General features: G+C 38.7%; 1 protein-coding gene across 1 annotated transcript; it reads right to left on the bottom strand.

Moving 5' to 3' along the window:
• On the bottom strand, positions 1 to 26,391 carry SPTSSB (serine palmitoyltransferase small subunit B). Its single transcript, XM_065942295.1, has 3 exons — positions 26,319 to 26,391; positions 15,560 to 15,653; positions 1 to 263 (listed from the first exon to the last, which is right to left on the bottom strand). Exon 3 carries the CDS (start codon positions 229 to 231, stop codon positions 1 to 3), a length of 231 nt encoding a protein of 76 aa, XP_065798367.1. The 5' UTR covers positions 232 to 263; positions 15,560 to 15,653; positions 26,319 to 26,391.
• Between the last annotated feature and the right edge of the window lie 613 nt (positions 26,392 to 27,004).

The following is a 27,004-nucleotide window of genomic DNA, read 5'->3' as shown; positions in this document are numbered from 1 at the left end:
TTAATTAGAAATTGTACTGTGATAGCCACACATTTTGGAGAAAAATTCCCAAGCCAGGCGAATGTGGATGGGGATAAAAACATAGGCGGTGTACACCACCATAGCAAAGATGGTTAGTAGGATTGTATTGAACATAGATTGCTCCCAAGGCTCCAAGACAGCACAGCAGCTAATGATTTGATATTGATAGTAGAGCCAGGATAAATAGTCCTTCACACGCTTGAAATCCATGGCTGGTTCCTTCAAGCTGCAGCAAGTCTGTCCTGTTAAACAAGGTAACAGATTAGAACAAAACATAAATAAGGCACTTTATACAGAATCCTCTTAGATTTTCATGATCTCAGCATGTAAAAAATTTTCAAAGGTTAATGATCATTGAGTGAATTACTAATAGGAATATTACATGGAAATAATAAATAGCATGTTAATCATAGGAATTAATAATATTGTCATTATTGCTAATAATTACTACTAGAATTAATAGCAATATTAACAGTAATATTTAACTAAAAATCATAAATGTTAGTAATAATTCTAGTGATACTAGTATCTACAATTGAGGCTAACCACATTTTCTTTAGCCCTGTACATTGAGAGAAATAAATATGAATTTTCTATTTCCTACAACATATATTTTGCAAGAAGAAGTTTAAAAAGTAGTATGCAGGAAAGAGCTAATATAGCAAGCCTGAGGCTGCTATCTTTAGAAGGGCCCTTGGCTGGCATCTGGGAACTTGGTTTTTGGAATGTTCTCTTCATTCCCTAATGGATAAGGATGATTCACCATGCCTAGACTGTGCAAACACTGTAATTTATGGTGAACACCTGCTTTATTCTGGGAGCCTGGAATTTTTGTAATTGCCAGACAAAGAGTGTCCATGTAGCCAGCCCCAATAAAAATCTTGGGCTCTAATGGGCTGCCCTGGGCAGAAACTTGACATGTATCATGGTACTTTTTGTTGGTAAAGAAAGAAGCACATTCTGGGTGTCCACTTCATGGGAGGGAGAGAACATCTGAAGCCTATAAATGAATTTCTTCAGACTCTGCCCATGTCTCTCTTCCTTGCTGATCCCGTTGTTTATTTGCTACAGTAAACCTTAGCTGTGAGTGTGAATATATGCTGAGTCCTATGAGTCTTCTAGTGAGGCACTTGACATGTGGTTGGTCTTAGAACCTTGGAAACAAAGGGGAAGCCGAAAGTGTACCTTTGGGTGATCATTTGGTTTGGGGGTAGAGAACTTATGAAAACCAAAAAAAATGTTTTGTTGGCCCTGAGATAGGATCACAGTTAAAACGTCCTAGAAGGAAGGCCATCAGATGCTCACAGACATGGTGGGTGTCCTTATAGATACGAGCTGACCCGCGCTTGTTCTGCTTACTCCTCAGGACGTCACGGTGCCACATAATCTAAGTTCATCTTGATGACTTACTATTCAAGTCACAGTTACATTTTTTGAAGATCATTCCTATGTTCTGACATGAACTTATCTCTCTTTTCTTTGTTTCTCATTTGAGTAAAAGCAAGATATTTTTGCTGCATAAGACTGTGGACTCCTCAGGTTATGGGGAGATTCTCATGATCTTAAGACCTAGCATAAAGACAGTCATCAGCGAATACTTGCTGAACAAATAAGCAAATGAATGAATAACATGTAACTAACTTAAAAAAAAAAATAGAGATGACTCATAGTCTGGACCTAAGTGGGATATGGTTGGCTATTGCTGATTTTCAACAGCTTGGCTTTGATAATAAGTAACCCTTTCTGATAAGGATAATTTCCACAAAAACTTAAAATGGGAAAGCCTTTGTGTTACCAGGTCATGATTATTTGTAATAATGGTCAGAATAATCCAAATAAGTAGATAATACAAACTGAAGTTCTTTTCACTTTCCCATGAAAAGAAAGGTGAGCCTCTCATCTTTTCTAGAAGCCAGAGTAGGGACTAAGTCATTGGATATAAATGCATTGTCTTGGCAGGCGGACTTCAGTGAGAAGTTACCTCCAGTGTTCTTCATTCCTAACTCTAGTTGTAGAGAAAAAGCAAAGGTCAAAGGTCTTAGAGAGAATGAGTGACAGGAGGAGTGATAATTTTAGTGAATAATATTATCCAAGCAGCCAAGACTTTCCACTGATAGACTGATAGAGAAAATTAGGAGATATGACTATTTGAGCTTTTAGGCTGTTTCGTTAGGCAACTGTATGTTTCAAACTAAATTTGATTTTTAAGAATCTCATTCATGGATACCCATACTTGCTCTTTCTCCATTACTCAGACAGTTTAGGGTGGTGCCAGGTAAGTGACTAGGAACGTGAAAGTTCATTCATCAGGTATGAGGTCCCAGACTAGGCTGGGTGAAGGTGGGAGAATGATGGTTCAGGGAGGCCCAGACCTTCCCCTTACCAAGCTTGATCCAGTTGGAAAGACAAGTAGCAATCAAACAATGTACATAAATATATAATTATCAACTACCTTATGCCCTAAAGGACAGGAGCGATGTATAAAGGGGCTGTGGGAAAATTAATCCAGACTGAGTCTATGTCTCTGAGGAAGAGATATTTGAGGTAAAACCCAAGAGATGATTGTGAGTCTAACAGATAAGTCAGGTGGGGAGAATGGCCAAGACAGAAGAATCGACTTGTGTTTGTTCAGAGGTTAGAGGGTGGAAGGAGTTTGATGACTGGTTGGGTGGGGCAGTGAATGAAGCACAGAGATCTGGGGAGGGAGACGGGGAGTGTGAGAAAATTGAAGAGGAGGGAATGACCAGAGTGAGGCCACACACCCTAAGCTTGAACCTCTGAGTGAGGGGGCTCCAGAGGTTTTTAATATGGGTTTTTAATATGCTGTAGTGGGTTTGAGAGGATGAGGCTTTAAGTTCATATAGACATGTTGCCTTCCCTGTATTCTAAAGCCAAGTTGAAACGCTTTTGAATTTTCAGTAAATCTATGCCTCTGCCCTCCCATGGGAATTACTCATTCAGAATTCAACCATGTACTGAAAATCTGTTTAAAATATTTTCAATTACTCTTTTTACTTTTAAAAATGAGATAAATCACTCTTTTAGGAATATCATTGACTTTTTCCCCGATACATTTTAGCTTTTAAAAAATGTACTAATTGATTGCCTAGCCATTGGTTTCTCTTAAAAAATTAAACTTCTTTCTTGAGTAGCCCCAGTGGACACCTTGATTGTACCCTTGTGAGGGATCCTGAGCCAGAGGCACTGAGCTAACTTGAGCCCAAATTTCTAAGCCATAGAAACCCTGAGGTGGTCAGTGTTCATTGTTTTTAGCTGTTAAAGTCAAACAATCAAGGAAACAGCAGCTCTAAAGCATACCAACATGCATCACACCAAAGCTGGATACCTGGTAAAGACTTGGTTACATATTGCTAACAATTTAAAGGATTAAGATTGAACTTTTTTATTCTCGCCCATTTCTCCAGTGCCCCGGATCATTTCCCAGCCCTCTCAGTTCTCAGCTCTGACAAGCTTTTATGGTCCCATTTCATTCCAGTCTCACAAAGTAGGGAATCAATAAAAGACATTGATGTCTCCCTTTCCTTTGATTCTTTTCCCCCTTATTAATGAGATGCAGTTTTAAAGATTATCTATTTACTGTTGGTCATGAAAAGGTGAGAAGAGAAGAGAGTTGGTTATTATTGGTAAACCATCTGCTACAACCTATTGTTAGAATATACACTATATTTAGATTCTAGATTTGCTTAGATAATATGCTTTTCCTTCCTTTTGAGTCTATTTTTAAGTTTCCTATGGGACAACATGCAAGATTTAAGAAAACCACTTTAGACAATTTAAGATGAGTGATGTGGGAAGGAGAATTCATTCATTCATTAAACAACTGCACTTTGAGTACTGCTCTGCGGTTTTTTCTGAGTAGTAACAGCTTCAAAAGAAATCCATTCCAAAATGGCATTGCAGACAGAAGATGCTCTTCTTGGCAGCAGCAAACTGGACCACGTAGCAAGCATGCAGTGATGGGGGCCAGGAATGAGCACTAAATGAGGGGAAAGTGCATGGAAAATGCTAAGAAGCAAGCTAGGAAAACTGGCTGAATTTGGGAGATAAGATGACAAAAATGGCATGAAATTAACTATCCACAGGTAACCTGGAACAATTATTGTTGTGTAGTTGCTAAGTTGTGTTCAACTCTTTTGTGACCCCATGATCTATAGCCTGCCAGGCTCCTCTGTCAATAGGATTTCCCAAGCAAGAAGATTGGAGTAGGTTGCCATTTCCTTCTCTAGGGGATCTTCTTCACCAGGAATTGAACCCACATCTTCTGCATCTCCTACATTGGCAGGATTCTTTATCATTGAACTACCAGGAAAGCCCAACCTAGAACTAGATAACAGCAAACATCTTAATGTCTTAATTTTCACAGTGAAGTGTGAAATTAGCTTGCCCTTAAAGACCTGATGGCATATCCTAGTAATGGTAAAAGAAAGACATAAAATGCTTACTCTATTTAAGCATACTATGCATCTCCTTGTTTTTAATTATGTGTTTTTTAAAAGATGATTTCCTGTATATGGAAAAGAGGCAGCAAGTAGTTTGTTCTTTCTCTTCCTCCTGCTTCTTTTAATTTTTCCTCTAAACTTGATGATTTTTTAAAACCCTCTTAAATGGTTAAGGAGGTTGTGCATTCAAAGGTGACGCTGCCTAAGCACGTGGTGGTATGTGTCCAGTAGGACAGTGGCCTGGCTGGGCTTGGCTCTAGCAGCTGAGGCTGTGTGTAATGGCTTAAGGCGAGTGGGGAGGGCTGGGAGCCCCTGTGGGACACGAAGTCAGTGAAGTGCTCGGTAAAAAATGGGGGTGGGACACAGGCCAGTACTGTTGCTTGGAGGGATGGATTGTGAGGCCAGGGGAAGAGGCTTCTCTGGGCCATTGTTTGATTTTTAATGTTTCTTTCAATGGAAGTATAGTTGTCAATGTTGTGTTAGCTTCAGGTATATAGCAGTGATTCAATTTCTTTGTGTATTTATATGTGGAAGTGTGTGTAAATATATGTATATATACATATATACATATGTATGTATATGTGACTAAGCCTAAGCGCTGGCTCAAGTTCTGACTTCCCCACTTGCTGGGCATGTAAGCTTGGCACAGTTACTTAATTATTCTGACCTCAAGCTCCTCATCTGTAAATGGAAATAACAATCCCTTCTGTTTAAGGTTGCTGTGAGGATTAGCAAAAATGCAAGCAAAGCGTCAAGTAAAGGGATTTGTATATGGAAGAAGTATAGATAGGAAGATGGAATCTAACCAGAGAAAGACTTTCCTCTCTCTCTACCTTCCTTTTTATTTACTACCATCCTGGTAATTGCACTAGGAACTTGAGATTCCATAGTGACTGAGACAATCATGGCCACTGTCCCCAAGAATGATAATTATAATTTAGCTGGATATATTCCACATATATGCATTTTAGACAATATTTACCACGTGTTAAGTAGCTAAAGTGTAATCCTAGAATGTTAGTGGCTGGATGAACTGTAGAATCCCCTAGACCCAGTCATTAATTTTAAAGAAAAGGGTCAAGCCTACAAGGCTAAACATTAAATGGATATTAAATTGCTTGATGTCAAATTGGTTTGTCAAACCGAATTAAAGTGACTAGATTATTCCAGGTGGTGAATACCCTGTGTTTGTGAACTGATGTTGGATGAAAGAAGTAGACATTTCAGTGGAGGCTTTCTGTGATCTTCAAAGATTCAAAGTTGAGCAAGGACATTGATATCAAGTGTGTAGATATCTGCAAGAACTTCAGCCCCACCTTCTCTCAATTTCCCAGATTCTACTCTTCTCTTACTCAAGACTCCTGAAACCCCAGATTCTCTTCCAGTCAAATAAAGGTCTGAATGCCCACTTATTGCAGATATTACTGGGAACTGGCAAAAGCCAAGGTTCCTATTACCAGTGTACAACTTAGCATGGATAAAAGACCTAAAGTAGAGTTTGCCAAGTTGAGGGGAGAAAAAGCTGGGAGGAAGAGATTATTAGAGAATGATTAAGAGAGTCTTGGGAACCAGAGGGAGAGAGAGATTCCTGCAGGGAACCCAGGGAATGAATGGGGACACAGTGACAGTAGAAAACAGGAGAACTTGGAATTCCCCTAAGAAGTTACATCATAACTGATTGGAGAGTTAGTGGCTATTTTTACTTTCTGAATGATTTTTTTATTTCTGAATATGGTCACTGAATGATTTCTCTCTCACTAGATTGTATACAGTGAGAAAAGGTAAATTTTAATCTCATCTCTCACAATGAGAGGGAGAAGTCCTGGGATTTGGGATCCACATTAATCAGGGACAAAACTTTCTTCTGGCCTGAGCAGAGAAGAAGGTTAGAATAAATAGAGCAATAAAAAAACTCATATGCTCGCATAAACCCATGTAATCTATGAGTCACGAAATGAGAACACTGTTAAAGCAACCTTCAGGGTGGGGACAAAAGTAGAGGCTGGGCTTGCTCAGGAGGTTTTTTGGTTTTGGATCTCTCCATGGGAACGGAAGTGGTAAAAGGTTAGGCAACCACAATGAAAGATGAGTACTTGATGATTTGTCAGGGTGGTGTTTACCTTGGGAATACTGCAAAAGACTTGATCCTGCAGCCCTCTTCTGCTTAAAGAAAGTACTCCAAATGATTGGATTTTCTAAGAAAGGGATTTTCCTTTCTAAACATTGGTTAAAAATGAATCTTCCCTCCCTAGGTGGGTGTGGGACCTAACACATTTTGGTTTAAATCTCCTTCTAAAATGTCAGAATCTGGGGCTAAAGAGAAAAGTCAGAAGGATCTACAATTGATCATGGGCTAACTCCTTCCCAACTTATTTTGGAATTCTACGTCAATCACTCAGCTTTTTCTGTGCTTCATATTTGGAATCTGAAAACCTGAGAAGTGGGAAAAGTATCCTGCCTGCTGCCGCAGAGGGAGATGCTGTATCTAAAAAGAGATTGTGTCTGTACTTGGAAGTAGCTTTCTTTAGAAAGAGCTCAATATGACTGACTCAAGTTGAAGCCTTCCTTTAATTAACTAACTCATTTAGAGAGGGAGCAGAGTGATTTCCTTCCAAAGACTACAGTGTGAAAAGTGGTGATAAACGCGAGTAAATTTACAGAGGAGGAGACTGATAAGCTCAGTCAGCTGATCAAGGCCACTATCAACAGTGATAACTCAGGCTGACAGTATGTATCCATGATATCATGGCATGAAAATGGCACTTTTCTACTGTCTTTCTCTCCCAAACTCAGCCTCAGTCTAATCATGAGAAAAAACACCAGACAAATTTCAACAGAAGAGCCTCTTACAAAATGCCTGCCCTTAAAATTCTTAGTACTTAAAACTCTCAAGGTCATCAGAAACAGGCAAAAGCAGAAAAATTGTCACTGCCCAAAGCAGCCTAAGGAAACATGACAACTAAATGTAGTATTTTAGCCTAGATAGAATCCTGAAAAAAGAAAAAGGATTTTAGCTAAAAACAAAGTAAATTTGAGTAATGTATTGGCTTTAACAATAGCACATCAACATTGGCTCATTAATTATAACACATGTTATACTAATGTAAGATGTTGATAGCAGAAATTGAGTGTAGGGTATATGGTAATTCGCTGTATTACTGTCTCAATTTTTCTGTAGGTCTAAAAATGTGCTAAATATTCTAATTTTCTAACAAAAGCAAAAAAAAAAAAAAAAAAAAAATTAGGAAAGTCCCAAAACATCCAGTTATCCTTACTCCAAACTCCAGTGAATTTTGCTTATACTGTCTTTCCCTTCTGGAAGTCTCTTCCTCATAACTCTGAATGTAGCTAAATAGCTTTCCACAAAAGACTGGCTTTCAAACATTTTCAAACACAATATAGAAGAAAAGCACACTTTACACCGTGATCCAAGGGTGCACACACATACACATACCTTTAACTGAAATAAGCACCTCTCACAATAAACTCTTCAGTGCATGCTGACATTTTATTTCCTATTCTGCTCTACTCCATTCATTTCTGTTCTGCTGTCTTCTGTGTTATTGTCTTCATTCATTAAAAAATACCAATTGTGAACTACCACATCAATTTTTGGGGGGCTGTGCTGCTCAGCTTGTAAGATCTCGGTTACCCGACCAGAGATCCAACCTGGGACATGGCAGTGAAAGCCCAGAATCCTAACCCCTGGGTCACCAGAGAAGTCCCTACCACATCTACTTCTTAACCCACCAATTGCAACCTGCAGTTGGAAAAACTCTCCTTTAAGGTTTAACCCAAGGTGTCTCTGCATTGTCCAATTTGGCAAATTTAAATTTAAATTTAAAATTTTAGTGCTCAGTAGCCGCATGTGGCTCATGGCTACCATACTGGACAGCACAGATACAGAATATTTCCATCACTGCAAAAAATTTTCTTGGACAGTGCTGTGGACTCTTTCCATCTCTTGTTTGGACTAATGTAATAGCCCATCTACCACTTGTCTCCTTTTCACCTTACACTCTTCCATGCTGTTGCTGGAATTAACTTTCTAAAATAACAGATTTATTTTTCTGCATGAAATCCTTCAATAGCTCTCAATTTCCTATGAAATGAAACATTCATCTAAGACCTCCAGCTCTCTGAACTTTCCTGCTAAATGCCATTCACTCTTAAGCTTCTATGTCACCTGCTTTCCTTTTCTAGAAATATTTTTTCTTTTAGATAAAATCTTATTTGTTTTCAAGATGTAGCTCTTATATTCTCTCTTCTACGAAACATTCTCAGAAGACTACCTTTCCCAAGGAATGTATATTGCTTTCTTCTATGGGTTACCATTGTAGCAAATATACTGTGTTATAATTAGCCACATATTCAATACAATGTTGCCCCATTAGACTCTGAGGTCTTTGAATACTGAGGATATGCCACAGTCATCTCTCTATCCCCGGTGTCTGGAATGGGATACTTACACACCGGCTCATGAGCTGGCGGGCTGACTGACTGACTTACTGAACTGTAAGGTTGTGGAGCACAGCGACCACACTTGTACTTATTAAATATTTCCGTAGCACAACGTGGGTATAAAAGGAACTTATGAATTCTCATTGTCTGCTTTCAGGCAATGAGTTTTAGACATATTGCTTTCTAAGTGCTGTCAAATTCAGTCTAATCTGTTTTTTGTAAGATGGAAGGGAGTTGGTACTAATTTTTTTATTATGACAAATGCTTTTTAATTTTCCAGTACTGTTCAAAGTTCATGGACTCTGTGGGGGAAATAAAAACACTTCTAAAGTTGTCTTAAATCCCATTAAAATAACTTTTTACAAGGGAGTATTCTAGGTGAGTAACAATTTAAGATTGGTAGGTAGAAAAGAGGTTCTAATGGGAATCATTCCAGGATGAAAACATCTGAAGACCTGAAGTGTATTACAGCTTTTTTTCTCTTCATCTCTTTTTCCCTTTATTTCTCTTAATTCATTCATTACTTTGTGTCTTTGAGAAAGTTCCAAAGTCTTTCTGTGTCACAGCCTCTCTATGTGAAATGGAGATAATTGGTAATTTTCTCTGTCTCAGTGATGTAATAAGGAATGTAGGCATAGTTTGTGAGTTCTTCAGGAATATTTGTAAGAGCCATAGTGATAGTAATAGATGTTTGTTGTTGTTCCTTCTGGATTGGTACAACTTTAAACTCTTTGCAAGATTTTATTAATTATAATTTAGAGTCAAAGATTCTTCATAGGAATAGTCTATAACGGTCACCTCAACAAGGGAGTGCTTTGGGGAAAAAACCTCAGTCCTATTTATGTTTATTAGATGAATTGCCTAGTACATTAAGAAATTGTAATAAAACAACACACATATATATAGTCATTGCCATAAACCATTACTTGAAAGGTGTTATAATCTTCACACAATTTTTTAAATGTGTTTTGGGCAGGGCCACCACACACCATTGTGTGGACTGTGTGTTGCCTAAGTTTGTGTCGTTGTTCATATCTTGAGGACCAAACCACAAGCTGCTTCTTTATATGAACACAGTTTGATTGACAGAGGTACAAATCTGTATTATTAAAGGAAAAAGCTCACATTGTGTCTGTGTAAGAATCAGACATAACAATAGTTTATTGACTTCCTCTGAGTTTGGCTCTAAGTTTTCTGTGGGTGACTCCGGTTTTTTTCTGTATCCCACAGAAGGTTCTATTTCTGCTTAACATTTTCTGGAGAATTTCCTTTTCATCTTAAAACACTCTCCAGTCACCCTTTGGCAAGTCAGATACCAAGGTGAATATTGGATATCAGACCAGAAGTGATGGATTTGAAGTCCAGGTCCTCAGAGGGAGCTTTGAAAAAAAAAACAAACAAAAAACTTAAAAGTTTGTGAGAAGCAAATCAAATAACTATAGGGCAATTAAGGAACTTTCTTTATACTTTTATGAATTAGATGAATAATTTATAGACTCCTCGAAGAGGAAGAAATAAACAATTGTAAGTTGAAGCATGTTTCTGCTTTTAGGGAGCTAAGTTACTCAGTTTTATACTCTAATACTTAGAAATGAGTTACTGAAATAGTATACTAAGAGGAAAAAGTTTCAACAACAATTGAGCCCAGTTGTTGTTGGTATGGTGTTAGTCTGAGTAATACACAAGAGTAGAGTATTTTTGTGGAACCATACTTTTGGCTTCCAATTTCCACTAAGGCCAACAAAAGCAAAACAATAGAAAACACGTATTTCTAGTCCAACTATCAATTGAGGCCATTGGGCAACACAGTGTGTGTTGAAATACTAATTTCAAAGCAGTCCTTGCTGTTTCACATTTTATGACAGACTCTAGAGGAATTTATATGAATGAAGGACGTCTCTCTGGGAAAGGAAATTTGGAATTTCACTTTAAGAGAAAATTTCATAATCATTTAGGAAATACAAAATTCAGATTAGATCAATTTCAATGTCATGTGGCTATTAAAAAGGTGATGCACATAATAAAACCAAGAAAAAAAAGGCAGTACATATATTAATGCTGAATAGATGTTATGCATAGGAAGAGAAACTTGTAATAGGGGATGATATAGTTATTCCTGGCATCCTGTCAGCAACTCATATATAAACAGGGTGAGGGGTATTCCCTGTTGGTCCAGTGGTTAGGATGCTGTGATTTCACCACGTCTGGATTCAGCCCCTGGTCAGGAAACTAAGATTCTGCAAGCCATGTGAGGACAAAAAAAAAAAAAAAAGCCTCTTTAAAGAAAACCAGCAAAGAAAAAGAAACAGGGCAAGTGTCCTTCTTTATTTCTGCTAACTTGGGAATGGAGAGTAGGACCTCTGGACCAACTTTTTAACTCTAATGTCACTTCCTAGGATGAACCTCTTCACTTTATTGTTTTATTAAAAAAAAAGAGAGAAAAACCCTGTTATCCTAAGGAAAGAAGAAAGAGTACAGCTTCTGGGTTGTTTTTTCCTTCTGCAGGTACTGTTCCCAAAGGTTACCAATTTGTTTTTTGTTTTTAGAAGTAAAACATGGATACAGCTACAACACTAACAGTTGACTTAAAGACATGAACAGTCATTTTTAAATGTCATTAAATGTACACACATGTTAAAGCACATCATTCACAATAGCCAAAAAGCAATCCAAATGTCTATTGGCAGATGAATGGATAAGCAAAATGTATTAATAGCATATACCTACAATGGAATATTATTTATTTTTAGAAAGTAAAGAAATTCTGACACATGCTGTAACAAGGATGAACCTTGAGGATATTATGCCAAGTGAAATAAACTAGTCATAAAAAGACAAATGCTGTATGATTTCACTTATGTGAGATATCTGGAGTGGTCAAACTCAAACAAACAAAGTAGGATAGTGATTACTAGGGGCTGGAGAAAGGGAGAAATTGGAACTTGTTCATTGGGTATGAAATTTCAGTTTTGCAAGATACATTAAAAATACTCAGAATGATATCTTTTAAAAGTCGTTGAGAGTCTCAGTTTGTAGTGGGCACTACTAGTCTAGCAAAATTGCTTGGATGGACCATCTGTAGTTGAATAAATGAATAACCCTAAAATGTCTTCAAATAATCATTTTAAGATCCCAGTTGGGGTTTTCCTCTCCTTGGTTTTCAGGGTATAAGAGGAAAATTGGAAACTGCTGAAATGCAAAGAATCTTCTGAGAGGAGTGTTGATCTATTTAGGTTGACTCTTGGCACCTGTGAAATTTTCAAATTTTAATTTCCTATAGTACTTGTGGGAATTATAAATTCTGTGATATGCTTACCTGTTTTTGACAAGACTGTGAAATAAGGGGCTCATAAGACCCCCAAGCCCAGAATATCCAAAAGTAAGCGGAAAAGTGGCTAAATCATTTGACTGAAGCTACTACTTTTCTACTGTCATTATAGACCCCTTTACTGGCAACTCTGTGCCACGTACATCATAATAATTCTGACTTTCTCTTTTCATCCCCAGGTCTTCACCATCAAACCTATACTTTGGTAAAGGAAATACCCGCTTTACTGTTCGTTTCTAAGGACTCGGTTTCCTTAGGAACTAGAAGCCTGGAGCACATAAACTCAAGCCTTTCTCTCATCCCTGCCTATTGCCATTATTGATGTGTCTTCAGAAATAGAAGACTTTTTTTCCCAAGGAGTCTGAAGGCAAGGAAGGTGAGTTACTAAAATACTGATTTATAAAATGCATACCTGCTAAGCATTTGTTCCTCGTGTTCTGCCAAAGGAAATCTGGTTGCATAAGCAGTTGGTCAACCAAGACTCTTCCAATAGTATTTTCTAATACTAATTTTCTGAGTTTTTTTTTGTCCTTTGGGGGCAATTTTTTGGATGACATTGAATAGATTTACTCATAAAACTTTCAATTGCTTTTATTTTTCTGTCCTTCCTCCTCCTCCTCTTTCTTTTCCTCATTCTTCTGGCTTATTCTTTACATCTTACTGCATTGTCTGGAAAGCTTTTGGTGATGAGTTCAATTTTTTGGTGACTAGTAACATGGAACTTGCATAGGTGTGATTTTTTTGATGACAATAGTAAGATACTCTTACTGGCTTTTTGTTTTTCAATACCCTTTTACTGCCCTCACTTGACTTGCTTTTGTATCTCAGTTATCACTGCTTTTAAGAAAATGGAATGGAGAGCTAAGCTGATTCCAAGGCTCATGGAGATAGATACAGCATTGTCGAGGTGTTCTCTCTGCTAACCCCCAGCTCAGGGGAGATTTCCCTACTGGGTTGGTTAGCCTGTAGGTCTAGTGAAAACCAGAAAAGGGCTGAGCTCCAAGATTATTCTTCTAAATAAGTAACAATTGTTTGTTTCCTAAGAACATTGTTGATTCTCAAGGAGAAGGCTAATGGCAACTGGGCATATTAATAAAAATATTTCAACCAATAGATTTATAACCAATTTAACTATAGGCTCAAACTGGATGAGATGAAATGTTCTTTGCTCTCTTTGAAAAAATATGGGCTTGTTTGTCAAGAATACCAGAGGAAACCTGCCAAGATAGAAAAATATTTGGGTTAAGATATTGTAGTAGGTTGAATGGTGACCCTCCAAAAGATACATCCACATCCAGAAACCTGTGAATATAACTTTATTTGGGAAAAGTGTCTTTGTGGAAGTAATTAAATTATAGGTCTCTACAAAAGCTCATCTTGGATTACTCAGGTCCGTCTTAATCCAATGACAGGTGTCCTCAGAAGACAGGCATGGAAGAGAGGGCTAGTGAAGACAGGCAGAGATTAGAATTATGTAGCCATAAGCCAAGAAGCCATCAGAAGCTGAAAGAATAAAAGTAGAATATCCCCTAGAGTCTTTAGAGGGATCGCAGCCCTGCTGATATCTTGATTTCAGACTTCTAGCCCTCAGAACTATCAGAGGATAATTTTCTTGCTTTCAGTCACCGACGTTGTGGTTCAGTGTTACAGCAGCCCTAGGAAATGAATTCAAATCTCTTCCTTAAATGTACTAGAATCGTATCATGTGGAATTGTCTTTAGGGAACAGAAATAGCATTTATTAAGTAGCACTGTGACAGGCGCTGGCTAAATGTTTAACTTAAATGATTCCTATTTTATGATGAAGAAACTGAGGCCCAAAGTCTCACAGTGACCACGTGAGGAGCTGGGTGAGAATCCAGGTGAGAATCCTACCAAGAGGCAGGGTGGTGAGTGTTTACGAGCCCTGTCTCTGGATCCTGTCTGGGTTTGGCCCTGGCTAAGTTGCTCAACCCTTCAGACTCAACTTCCTCTACTAGGAAAAAAGGACTGATAATAGAACTTCATTCATACAATTTCTGGGAATATTAAAAGGTTAAAGTATTTAGAATAAAACATAGAAAGAAGGCCTAAGTGAATGTTAACTGTTACGATGAATATATGCTACGCTAATATATTATTGCTGAGGCTATGAATACCAGGCAAAGAATAAATGAGAATGAGATCATTTCAAGGCAAAATGTGTGAACATTGGAGAAGGAAATGGCAACCTATTCCAGTATTCCTGCCTGGGAAATCCCATGGACAGAGGAGCCTAGAGAGCTACAGACCATGGGGTCACAGAGTCAGACACGACTTAGAAATTAAACCACTACAACACAGATTTAATAAAAGTGGGTATGTGGCCAGTGGCAGTCAAGGTTTTTTCCACTCCATTTCCTTTTCTTTCTTTCTTAAAAATAAAATAAGTTGAAAGAAAATGAATGCCCCATATGAACACTGACCAGCCTTACTTTCATTAACATTTTTTATGAAAATGTTTTTATTTTATCAAGTTTCTCTCTTAATGTGGTTAACTGAGAACTTATTGAAACATTTACTCCTTTCTTGTATCAGAAGTCTTCCAGGATAAGACATTGCTCCATTTAAATAAAAAATGAAGGATGCAGAAGCAGAGCAGCTTTAACCAGCAGACCCATAAATAAGATAGTAGTTGGTGCTATGTAATCCTTACCTTGGCACTTGTACTAGAATTGGCCAGAGGTTCTTACCGAGGAGGCCAATAACTTGCTGTGTGTGTGAGGGGGGAGGGTGTGGAATCTATGAACCTCTTGAAATGTTTTCAAATTTTGCATGAACATTTTTTAATATCCATTTCAAAGTGCTATTTCAAAGTGCTAGTCTCCCAGTCATGTCTGAGTCTTTGTGATCCCATGGACAGTAGCCCGCCAGGTTTCTCAGTTCATCGAATTTTCCAGGCAAGAATGCTGGAGTTGGTAGCCTTTCTGTTCTCTAGGGGATCTTCCTGACCTAGGGATCATACCTGTGTCTCCTGCATTGCAGGTAGTTTCTTTACCGTCTGAGACATCAGAGAAGTCCACTTCAAAGGTGCCTGTAATGTCTGTAAGTTAAGAATCACTGTTTCAAAGCCTCATTATTAAAGCTAATTGCACATTTCAGTCCTATATATCATCTTAAATGCCTTTGTAAAATCAAATATATCATAAATGTTTCATGGTTGCTTAAGTGAGAACCAGAAACTTCATCTCGTTAAAGATATCACCTTGTAAGGAAAAGGGGCAGATTTCTAAAAACGATACTCCATGATATAACCAGAAGAATCTACCTACCTAGGAGACTCCAGGTCTGGGTTCTTGTCCTTGCTTCCCCTGAGGAATGATTCTGTGTGTATTACTTCTACTCTCTGGGTTGCAGTTTCTTCATCTGTGAAATTAAGATTTGAATTAAACTCAAAGATGACTTCAAACTTTAAAACAATTGTATTCTATATAAAAGGTCTTTAAACCTTAGAGAGATGATCTCCCACACAATTCTAGAATGTATTATGTTAATAAAAATAAGGTATCAGAAACCAGCCTTATTTTAAAATTTATTTTTAGAGAAGGTTACAGCTTGAGGACATGCCATTGACCAGTGACTTCCCAATGTTCTCTGAGGACTATAAGACGCCACATTACTATCTATGGCGGGGTTGAAGGGAGGCCCCAGGTGGGATAAAGAGAGAGAATCTGAGAGCCCTCATCTCACTTATATCAGAGTAGACTGCTTTTAATCTGCTTTAAACACTACGTTTCTGGGTTTTCTATATTTTCTATAAACAAAAACACTAGATTTTGTTTATAGAAAATATTTCATGATTTTAATTAGTCTGTGTTGATATCTATATGAGGGGGAAAGGAAAAAGATTGGGTCAATCATTATATTTAAACATTCATCTTTGAAAAAGCACTAGAAACAGAGACAGAAGCTCTAAGGCTTGTTTCCTATTTTGTGATTTATTAGTTGTATCACATCAGGCAAGTCAGATATTCTTTCTGAGGCTCTGTCCTCGTGTATAGAATGGTGGTGCTGGTGGTAAAGAATCTGCCTGCCAATGCAGGAGACAGAAGAGGCACGAGTTCAATCCCTGGATTGGGAAATCCCTTGGAGGAGGACCTGGCAACACACTCCAGTATTCTTGACTGGAAAATTCCATGGACAGAGGAGCCTGGCGGGTTACAGTCCATGGGGCTACAGAGGGCCGGACATGACTGAGCACAAGCACAATAGAATGATGACAATATTCTTTTCACAGGTTAATTATAAGAATGAAATGAAATGACATTTGTGAAATTGTTTGGTAATTGGTGAAGCATTTATAAAGATGGTGAGCAGGACTTGAGTGAAGAGCTCTAGGGCTCTGCATCTTGTCCTACCCATTGTAGCATTTTTGTCCATCTGAATTATGTCAGAGAAAGTATCACTTCAGTTCCATCGCTCAGTTGTGTCCGACTCTTTGTGACCCCATGGACTGCAGCACGCCAGGCCTCCCTGTCCAGCACCAACTCCCGGAGTTTACTCAAACTCATGTCTATTGAGTCAGTGATACCATACAACCACCTCACCCTCTGTTGTCCCCTTCTCCTCCCACCTTCAGTCTTTCCCAGCATCAGGGTCTTTTCCAATGAATCAGCTCTTCGCATCAGGTGGCCAAAGGATTGGAGTTTCAGCTTCAACATCAGTCCTTCCAATGAACACCTAGGACTGATCTCCTTTAGGATGGACTGGTTGGATCTCCTTGCAGTCCAAGGGACTCTCAAGAGTCTTCTCCAACACCACAGTTCAAAAGCATCAATTCTTCGCACTCAGTTTTCTTTAGAGTCCAACTCTCATCTCCGTACATGACTACTGGAAAAACCATAGCCTTGACTAGACAGACCTTTGCTGGCAAAGTAATGTATCTGCTTTTTAATATGCTGTCTAGGTTGGTCACAGCTTTTCTTCCAAGGAGTAAGCGTCTTTTAATTTCATGGCTGCAATCACCATCTGCAGTGATTTTGGAGACCCCCAAAATAAAGTCTGCCACTGTTTCCACTGTTTCCCCATCTATTTGCCACGAAGTGATGGGCCTGGATGCCATGATCTTTATTTTCTGAATGTTGAGCTTTAAGCCAACTTTTTCACTCTCCTCTTTCATTTTCATCTTTAGTTCTTCAGCTTTCTGCCATGAGGGTGGTGTCATCTGCATATCTGAGGTTATTGATATTTCTCCAGGTAATCTTGATTCCAGTTTGTGCTTCATCCAGCCCAGAGAAAGTATAGGTGGTCAAATTAGCAGATGAACCAGGGTTATGGGATGTAGTTATAAAAGACTTAGTTGGTTACAGAGTCCCAAGAATGACCAAGGGTAGAATTTCGAGAAAAATACAAAGTCTTGTTCTTCAGTTCAAAAAGCTAATTGTCCAGGGATAAGATAGGGAAAAATGTGGCCCACAATCATTTCAAATAAAAAAGACTAAGGAATTTTATTTGACTTCAAGTTCATTATGAACCAATATTGTCGTGAAATGGTTTACAAAGAAGTGATCCAATTGTCTTAGTCTGTTTGGTTTATTATAACAAAATAACATAGACTAGGTGACTTATAAATAACAGAAATTCATTTCTCATGGTTCTGGAGACTAGGAAGTCTAAGATCAAGGCACCAGTGTGGTTGTCCTCTGGCCAAGTCCTCTTGCTATTCCTAGTTGCTACCTTCTGACTGGTTGAAGGGACAAGGGATCACTCCAGAGTCCAAAGAACACTAATGTCATCATGAAGATCCCATTCTCACAACCAAAGCACCTCCCAAAGGACCCACCTCCTAATACCATCTCCTCTGGGGGTCAGGATTTGACATATGAATTTTGAGGGGGAAACATTCAGACCATAGCACCAATATTCTTTATAGAATGTTGTGCCACAGATAAGAAAAGAGGGCCACAGCTCTTGGCTTTGGTTACCATCCTTCTTCCATCTGATGAAAACAGTCACTCCAGGAAGTTGACCATGTCCTCAGGAAGCCAGATGGAGAAAATCTGGAAGGCTTCCAAAAGGAAAGGTTGCAAGAAGATTTTAGGGGAAGGAATGTATCATGGAAGTCTTAAAAGATCTAAGAGATTTTAAATGGTGTTATAAGCTATGATGGAGAAAAAGGTTTGGAATTGTTTTATTGTTTTCAGAGGTTAATCTCAGGAAAAACGGGAATTCTCCGGTGGTTCAGTGGTTAGGACTCAGCCCTTTCATTGCGGCGGCCTGGGTTCAATCCCTGGTTGAGGAACTAAGATACCCTAAGCTGTGTGACATGGCCAAAGACAAAAACAAAAAACTCAAGAAAAACTTTAAACAGTAAGAATAATCTAAAGGGGAAAGGGTTAGCTGACTGAAGTAGTGAGAATTCCATTAGGAAACTGCTCAAACAGAATCTGGATAATACCTTCTGGGGGTTGCTAGCAATCAGGAGGAAGGGTTGAAGAAGAGAGTACTAAGCTTTCATCATATCTAAGGTGCTATTTCCATAATAGAATTCAATATCCAGTTGGAGAATGATTTGCTTCATTAATTTTTTCCATAATGAGAGAATATGGATTTTGAAATTGGCAAACTGGAGTTTGCTGTCGTGTGATATTCAGGATATTGATTAACCTCTATAAACATCAGTTAAGTGTTGGTAACACAGAGATGATTAGTTATTTCTGTGTTGTTGTGAAGATTATACAACATTGGTAAAGGGTACTTAATGGAGCCTGGTTTTAATAATGGCTCAAAGAGGGTAACTTTTATCAGAATATTATTTGTTCCTCTTATTTTCTACATGCATTTTATTGTTCCTTCTAAGAGAGTCCTTTCAGGTGACTCTTTTGAACTCATAAAGCACAAATGATGTAACTGGGTAAAATGGTGACTCTCATGAGTCTGGGAGAAAGAATTCACCCTGTAGGTCATGGGGAGGGGTACCATATCATCTATTTTACATTTGCATCAGGGTTTCATAAATGGAGGAAACCTGTAGAACCACTTTTTTGGTTCTGAATTATAACATGATTTTCCTGCCCATCAAGATCAGAACTAGGCCAACCTGATTGATTTTTCCTTTGTTTAAAGTTTTAGGCAAAAGATATCCTATTAAAAATTTAATGACCAAGCTCTCCCTTGTGGAGTAAAATATCTGCAGCCTCAAGGAATAAAAAGAGTTGGTAACTGAAGTATCAGGGTTTGTTACAAATTCTTACTCTAATTTTTTTCTATCCATAAAATGACTCTAAGTTAACTTTACTTAAAAATTACTCTTCAATGGATGAGTTAATTAAGGAGAATCAGTTTGCTATTCTTAGGAGAAAATTAAAAAAGAGAGAGAGAGAGATTCCCCTATGACTGGGGAAGAGGCCAAGAGAATTCTCTTTAATAGCAGTAGAGGGAGACATTAAAATTACTAGGTTTCCACAGAAAGTCACAAGTTGGCATTTCAGCTTATTTAGAAGGTAATCAACACAGCATTTGAAGACGTACTAGGATAATCCTGACTACAGATCTCACACAAAAAGAGGATTATTAAACTTTCAAAAGAAACAAAAAAGATTATATAACAATCTTAGGTTTAGATAAGGCTTGACTTTAAATAAAAATTTTTCCCACTTTTCTTTCTTCTGCATTAGTAAACACTTATTGATGTTTATTGGGCATGACATCCTATGAGGCATAAGTATGTTCTAGAACAGAGATGAACTGGCCTGTTGGCTGGTGGATGTGAGAGAAACAGAGGTATTATTGCCCCAGAAAAATTGCTTTGGACATGCCATCTTGAGCACTTTTCCTTTTTTAATTTTCCAGTTCAATTTCTACTTATCTTCATTTCCAAATTCTCCTTTTAATCTTTTCAGAGATCTTGAACCCAAAGTGATAACTTTAGCCCTAATGGACATCCTTTGATCTTATAATGGAGCCAAAACGGCAGGGATGTGATATTTGGATAGAAAATGGTCACCCAGGAAACCACCATTCTGTACCGGTAATAATAGTAGATATTTATTGAGCAACTTATGTCTCAGAATTTTATATGCATTACCTTAGTTCACTTAAACAACACTATACCAGAAGCACTATTTCTATATCCATTTTACAAAGGAGGAAACTGAGGCATTGAGAAACTTAAATATTGACCCAAAGTCTCATAGTTAATGTTGGTGAGAACACACTCTTAACTGCTATTCTTCCAGACTGCATCTCTTGGCAGAGACCTCTGGTTGCAACCTGGCAAATCATCCATCCATCCGTCCATCTAGTCAAATATTCAGTAAGCATGTACTAGGGATATATAAACTGTGAATAACGCTGACATACTCTCTTCAGACCACTTTCTAGAGAGGAGGAGAGACAGTTACAGAGGCATCCCATGCACTGTGATAGGTGCTATGACAGGGAAGTGGAGGGTACTCTGGGGCATGGAAGGAGGCTCTAATCTAAACCAGAAGCGGCTGTCAGAATAGGCAGGTCAAAAAGTTCTTGTCCTCGTCATTGTGTGCTTTGACTATGTAACAAAGGGCATATAAGGTAACCGAAGGAAAGTTCTTTGAAGCAAGGCCTGTGTTGTTCCCCTAGTACTTGACATATGGTGGCTGCTCAATTAAAATATATTTACTAAATAAATGAGAATTCTAATGCTCCATAATGACTCCATTGTAACAGGAGGTTTTTGACTTATTTCTAACTTGACTCTTAAACACTTCTCCTCCAAGCCTAAAATAAATGTTCCCTTTGACTTAAAAAAAAAAATCAAGTCCCTGATCCCTTTTAAGCCATTTTCTAAAAGTCCTATTTCAGGCGAGCTGCCACACCCATTATAGTTTACTAGAACAGTGTGTGCTCAGGTATCTTTTAAGTATCAGATATCAGATACCTCAGGTATCTTTACTCCTGAGGAGAGACTGTGGGTTGGTCTGGGAAAGCAGGTTGCTTTTTCCCTTTTTTCCAGTTCATCAGTGAGGTTCCATGCTATGTTCTGTAGTTCTGAAAGATCTGTTCTCCTTTCACCTTCCCAGAGAAATTTTTCTGCCTGGAAATTTTTCTTCCCCTTAAACTCTCCTGTACTCACTTCACTCTTTCAAAAGGTGTTAACTTTGGGAAAGTGGTTCTTAATCATTGACCACACAATCCTCTAGCAAACTACAAGAATCCAGGGCACAGTGAGAGAGAAAGGCCAGAAGAAATGGAAAGACCAGGCTAATGATTTTCCTTAACAAGAATTTTTGTTGTCATAAGGTGGGGTTTTATTTGGGTGTAGTTTTGTTTGGGTTGGGTTGTAGTTGCCTTTAAAAAAGGCAAGAAGTTCTGTCTTCCTTGTGCTAGCTTGGAATGTTGGGGCTAATGTAATATTTTCTTTGGTGAAACAGCAGTAAATTCAAGATAGTAAAACAATGCTGACGGGAAGGGGAAATGAAACTCCCGGGGGGAAAAATTAACTTGGAGCAGGTAATCCTCATGGCCCATCCCATATATGATTTTTATATTATCTAATTACATAATTGTACTTCCTAGCCTGATGCCACAGTTTAAAATTGTAACTCGTTCCCTTCCCTGTTTTTCTCCAGAGCCCTTATCTCCTACTCATGCACTGTATAATTCACTTAAAAATTACATATTTATATGACAGCCCCTCTGGAATGTTAAGTTCCTTAAGCATAGGAATTTTGTCTGTTTTATTACTCATCCAGGGCCTAGAGTTGTCTGGGTACAGAGTAGATGCACCATAAATATGTTGACTAGAAGAATAATTAATCCTGATCAAAGCAATATTAATAAATAACTACAATCAGATTTTTCCTACCTGGATTTAATTTATAGACAATTGGTTGGACATTTAAAATTACTTTATAGAAATCTGACAAAACATGACAATAGGATCTCTATAAAATCTTCAATGGTCACAAACTGCATGGAACCCATTTTCACCAGCATGGCGTGCCCTTCTAAACATAAACATGGAAGGATAAGCTTGGCCTGGTGAGAGTGGAAAATCCTGAGGTTTCCTGAGGCAGGTGGACTTGCTTGAATCCCTAAAGCTAAGGGCATCCTTTGGCTCCATGTGCTCATACCTGCTCCTGGCAACAAGTTCAGGTGTTGTTGACTACCCCTCTCAAACTCAGACTCACTAATTTTGTCTTCCCGTTTTTGAACAAAACATTATCATCCGATTCCATGGTTTTTAGTACAGGATCAGGTAGTTTATAGAAACTCAAAATACAGAAGATGAGTAGAGGGGAATATGAATTATTTGGAAGCTTCTGTATTTGAGATTGTTGAAACCACTAGAGATGCTTCCCAGCAGTGACATGTCAGTGTGCTGAGTACCACCATGGCTGCTCCAGCTCATCCTTTCTCCTTAAGACTTCTACTTCCGAGCCATTCTAGTGTGAGTGAAACTGGGGCTGTCTAAGTGGCAGACAAGTACACTTTTGGCTGAGATTCAGGTGCCCTCCTTCCCTCTCTCATCTACTGAGGTTTCTCTCAACAACTGGCCTGAAGAACTGATAACGGACTAGACTTATCTAGAAATAGAAGGAACACCTGGCCTCACTGAACTTGTATTAATCTAATGAGTGCATGAGTTAAAAAAGTTAGGGCATTGCACACCAATTCTCTATAGGACTGCATTAAAGACATTTGACATTTCAAAACAGAGAAAAGCTTGGGCAGGTGTGTAAACATATGCAAATCACATTTGTATCACTTGTATCACTCAATTATTTCATCTATTTCAATGTGGCCCTTAGGAAAGAGCTTCATGTAAACTATTGGTCTGGTGGTACATGAAGATTCAAGAACTCCAAATTCTGAACCTATATGTTCTTTTAATACCTTGTATAATTTATTAAAAACAGCTCAATAAAGAGATATAATTCAAACACCATACAATTCACCCAAAGCACACAATTCAGTGGTTTTTAGTATACTCACAGTTATGCAACCCCTACTAATCAGTTTTAGACCAGTTTTGTTAGCCCATAAAGACACCTTGTACCCTTTAGCAGGAACTCCCCATTCCTGCTCAACTCCACCCCCGCCCCCACTTCAGTCATACTTAACCACACATACAAAAAATCTACTTTCTGTCTATCAGTTTGCCTGTTGTGGACATATTATATAGGTGGAATTATACAATATATGGTCTTTCACTTAGTATAGTCTTAGATGTTCATCCATGTTATGGCACATATCGTTTCCTTTTCATTGCTGAATAATATTCCATTATTGTATTCCATATCACATTTTATCTATCCATTCACCAGTCAATGGAATCTTGAGTTATGGTCTCTTTTTGCGTATTATGAGTAATGCTGCACTGAACATCAGTGCACAAGTTCTTACATGGACCTAGATTTTCAATTCTGTTGGATAATACCTAGGAGTGAAATAATATGAGATATATGGCTGGGCTAAAATGGTAAATTTCAATTTTTTGAGGAATTCACAACTTATCTTCCACAGCAACTTACACATTTTACATTCACACCAGCAATATGTGCTGGTTCTAATTTATGCTGGTCTAATATATGCTGGTCCACTCCCTTTCCAACAATTGTTATTATCTTTCTTTTTGATTAGTCTTTTTGGTTGGTATAAAATGGTATCTTGTGTTTTTGATATTTATTTCCCTAATGGCTAATGATGGTAAGCACCTCTTCATGTATTGATGGCTGTTTACAGCCAATTTTGCAAATTTACCTTCTTTAGAGAAATGTCTGAAGTCCCTTGCCCATTGTAAAATGGGTTAGTTCTTTTTTAGTTGTTGAGTTTTTTCTCTTTTGCCTTAAGAATGGGGGGTGGTTGGAAGAAGAGAGCCTCAGACTTTCACTTGCTCTTGACTGAAATAGAGCTTCTGCAACACCGGTGGTGGATGAGATGCTGGTGGCCTGTTTTCTCGGGACATAACATAGCCCTCAGCTGTGATCTAGGTTGAGAGTGAGCCCAGTGTTCTTGGCTGCAGTCCCCCTCAGAGCAGAGCACCATCATGTCCAGGTGGAGCTGGTGAAGGAAGTGGGTTGTAGCTCAGAATCCAAACTCTTGCTGTTCTTACTGAAACTTAATAGACTGTCTTTAACAAAGTTTTCTTCATTTGTTGTATTTCCTCAGGACAATTTCTAGAGACCAAATGGTTGCTTATGTACAATTTCCAACAGTAATTTTGAAGTTATTGTTGTTTTGCTTAAGGGGGTAGGTTCACAGAGTTCCTCATACCACCATACTGGAAGTTGAGTCCCATTTAGATAATTTTTAATGAAGATTTTTCCGTCTTGTATACTTGATAGTAAAATAGTTATGCTGACATAAAAGCCCAGTAGATATAGAATTACAAAGGACAGTTTTTACATAAGTATTTGCAAATTTACAAACAGTGGGTTAAGGAAGCCAATTGAAGGTGAGGATTGGTTGACTTTCAACTTCATATCCACTACATTTTTAGAATGCCCATGAATTTGGTTTGGCAAACCATTGTTAATTTGTTAACAACTATCAAATAGTTGTATAGAAATCTTTGGGTATTGAGGGTGATAGTACATTTAACATGTTTGCTATTGCTCTAGTAATGCATAAAACCATCAACAACCATTGAAACAATCATCAAAATGATGCCTGTTTTATGGACTTATGGTCTCTAGGCGTGGAAGGGGGGGGGGTTGGATGAATCGAGAGATTGGGACTGACATATATATACTACTTCTTGCCTGGGAAATCCCACGGACAGAGGAGCCTGGTGGGTTGCAGTACATGGGATCACAAAGAGTCAGACATGACAATAACCAAACAACAACTTATAAAATAGGTAACACAGGTAGCACGGGGAGCGCTACCCAGTGTTCTGTGGTGACCTAAATGGGAAGGAAATCCAAAAAAGAGGCGTTATAGCTGGTTCACTTTGCTCTACAACAGAAACTAACAACCCTGTAAAGCAACTATCCTCCAATAAAAACCAATTAAAAATAACCATAAAAAGATGTCCTTTAAAAAGTATAGGTATAATTCAGAAGTGAAAATTAATTTTACACACTAATCTACAAAACTCACAAGCAAAACTAATCATGCATTTCTTAACATTTATTTAATTCAAAAGAACTACCAGACCACAAAGTCATATAGGAAAACAATTGCCCCAACTTTCTTGGTGCATTTATTTGTAGTTTTAGGGTTAAAATTTAAAGTTAATAATTCTTCAAATTCTTTATTTGATCAAGGGCTGGGTTCATATGTTAATTGCCAACCAGTTGAACGTCATTTTAGTTGACACAGATCTAGAATCTCTGCTCATATCTAAACTCTTTTCTATCCATTATGCCATATCCTCACCCCTTTGTCAAAGTTATCTATATGTACTTTTCTCCTTGGGTTTAGAAGTCTAGTTACTTATAAGTGGTCACTTAATCATCTTAAAGAAAAAACATACTGCTTAATTGGAGATGGAAATGGCAACCTACTCCAGCATTCTTGCCTGGGAAATCCCATGGATAGAGGAACCTGGTGGGCTACAGTCCAGAGGGTTGCAAAAGAGTCTGACAAGACTTGTCAACTAAAACAAACAGCAATACAGCGTAAGAAATCATGATAAAATGTTCAAATGTATCCCTTGTTGGAAATTCTTTACTTTGGGGGCAATTGACTTGTGTGTATTATTGCCTCAAGTAGCTTATGGGCAAAAAGTATTGTATAAAAACACGAAACAAGATAAAGAAAATATTTAAGAATGACATTAAGCAACTCTCAATGACATTTCTCTGAATAGTGTCACTGCATTATACAAAGACAAAAAGCAAAAGTAATTAACAAAGTAATTTTCTCTTCTTTTGGCTGGGAAAGTTTCAGTAGGAAAGTTTGGCTTCTGTTGACTGAAACATCTTAGTTTCTAACATAGTTAAAGGCAAATGGAAAAACCCATTCAATTCTTAAAATTTTTAGTGCAGTTAAATAATAAGCTGGTACATTGCTTTATGGCTCGGTATTATTTTTCCTTCTAAAGACAGGAATTCTAGCCTTTAAAAGCTACGTTACCGTTCAAGCGTTTTTTTGGAAGATGCTTACCTCCCGGTTGGGTTGGGTATGTCTCCTGCGGCTTAGGTGAGCGCGGTGCTTTGGCTCCTCCCCAACTGCTGCGAGCTTCCTACTGCGCTGGTCGCCTCAAAGCTCCAGGAGTTAGGTGTTCGGCCCCGCCCTCTGCACTATTGCTAAAACTCCAATTCTGCCAGCCCGATCCCGGTGATTAATTATTGACGGAAGGAAAACACTCCCAGGCACACTTGTGTCCACCCGGTCGCGGCTCCCCACGACTCCTTTCAGAAGGGAATGCCGACTGCACCGCTCCCCTCCCCCCTTGCTCCGTGCTCCCAACTTCCCACGCCGCCACTCTCGGTCCTGGGCGATCAGGCTCGTCCGCGGAGGAATGCAGCCCAGCGACTTCTACATTTTCAAATTTGGTTTCCTGCAGCACGTTAGCACTTCTCCAGGGACCAGCCTCTCAGAAGGAGGCGCTTTCCGGAGGCTGGGGAAGCCGGGGCTCTGAGAGCAACGGAGGAGGCTCAGGCGTCACTGTCACCTCCGGCTGCCGCAGTAAAACCCCGAATCGCGGCGGGGATGGGGAGGAGGGGATGCGGAGGCGCCCTTTCCCTCGCTCGGGTGGCGGCGCCAACACTACCAGAGGGGCACGTCCTTCGATGGTAGCGGTGGGAGCGGGCAAATAAACAGAAGGCGAAGGTGGCAGCTTTGGGGCT

The sequence above is a fragment of the Muntiacus reevesi genome, chromosome 8, assembly GCF_963930625.1.
Source record: "Muntiacus reevesi chromosome 8, mMunRee1.1, whole genome shotgun sequence".
NCBI lineage: Eukaryota > Metazoa > Chordata > Mammalia > Artiodactyla > Cervidae > Muntiacus > Muntiacus reevesi.
Note: the sequence above shows the minus strand (reverse complement) of the source record. Positions and strands in the feature narration are given on the sequence as shown.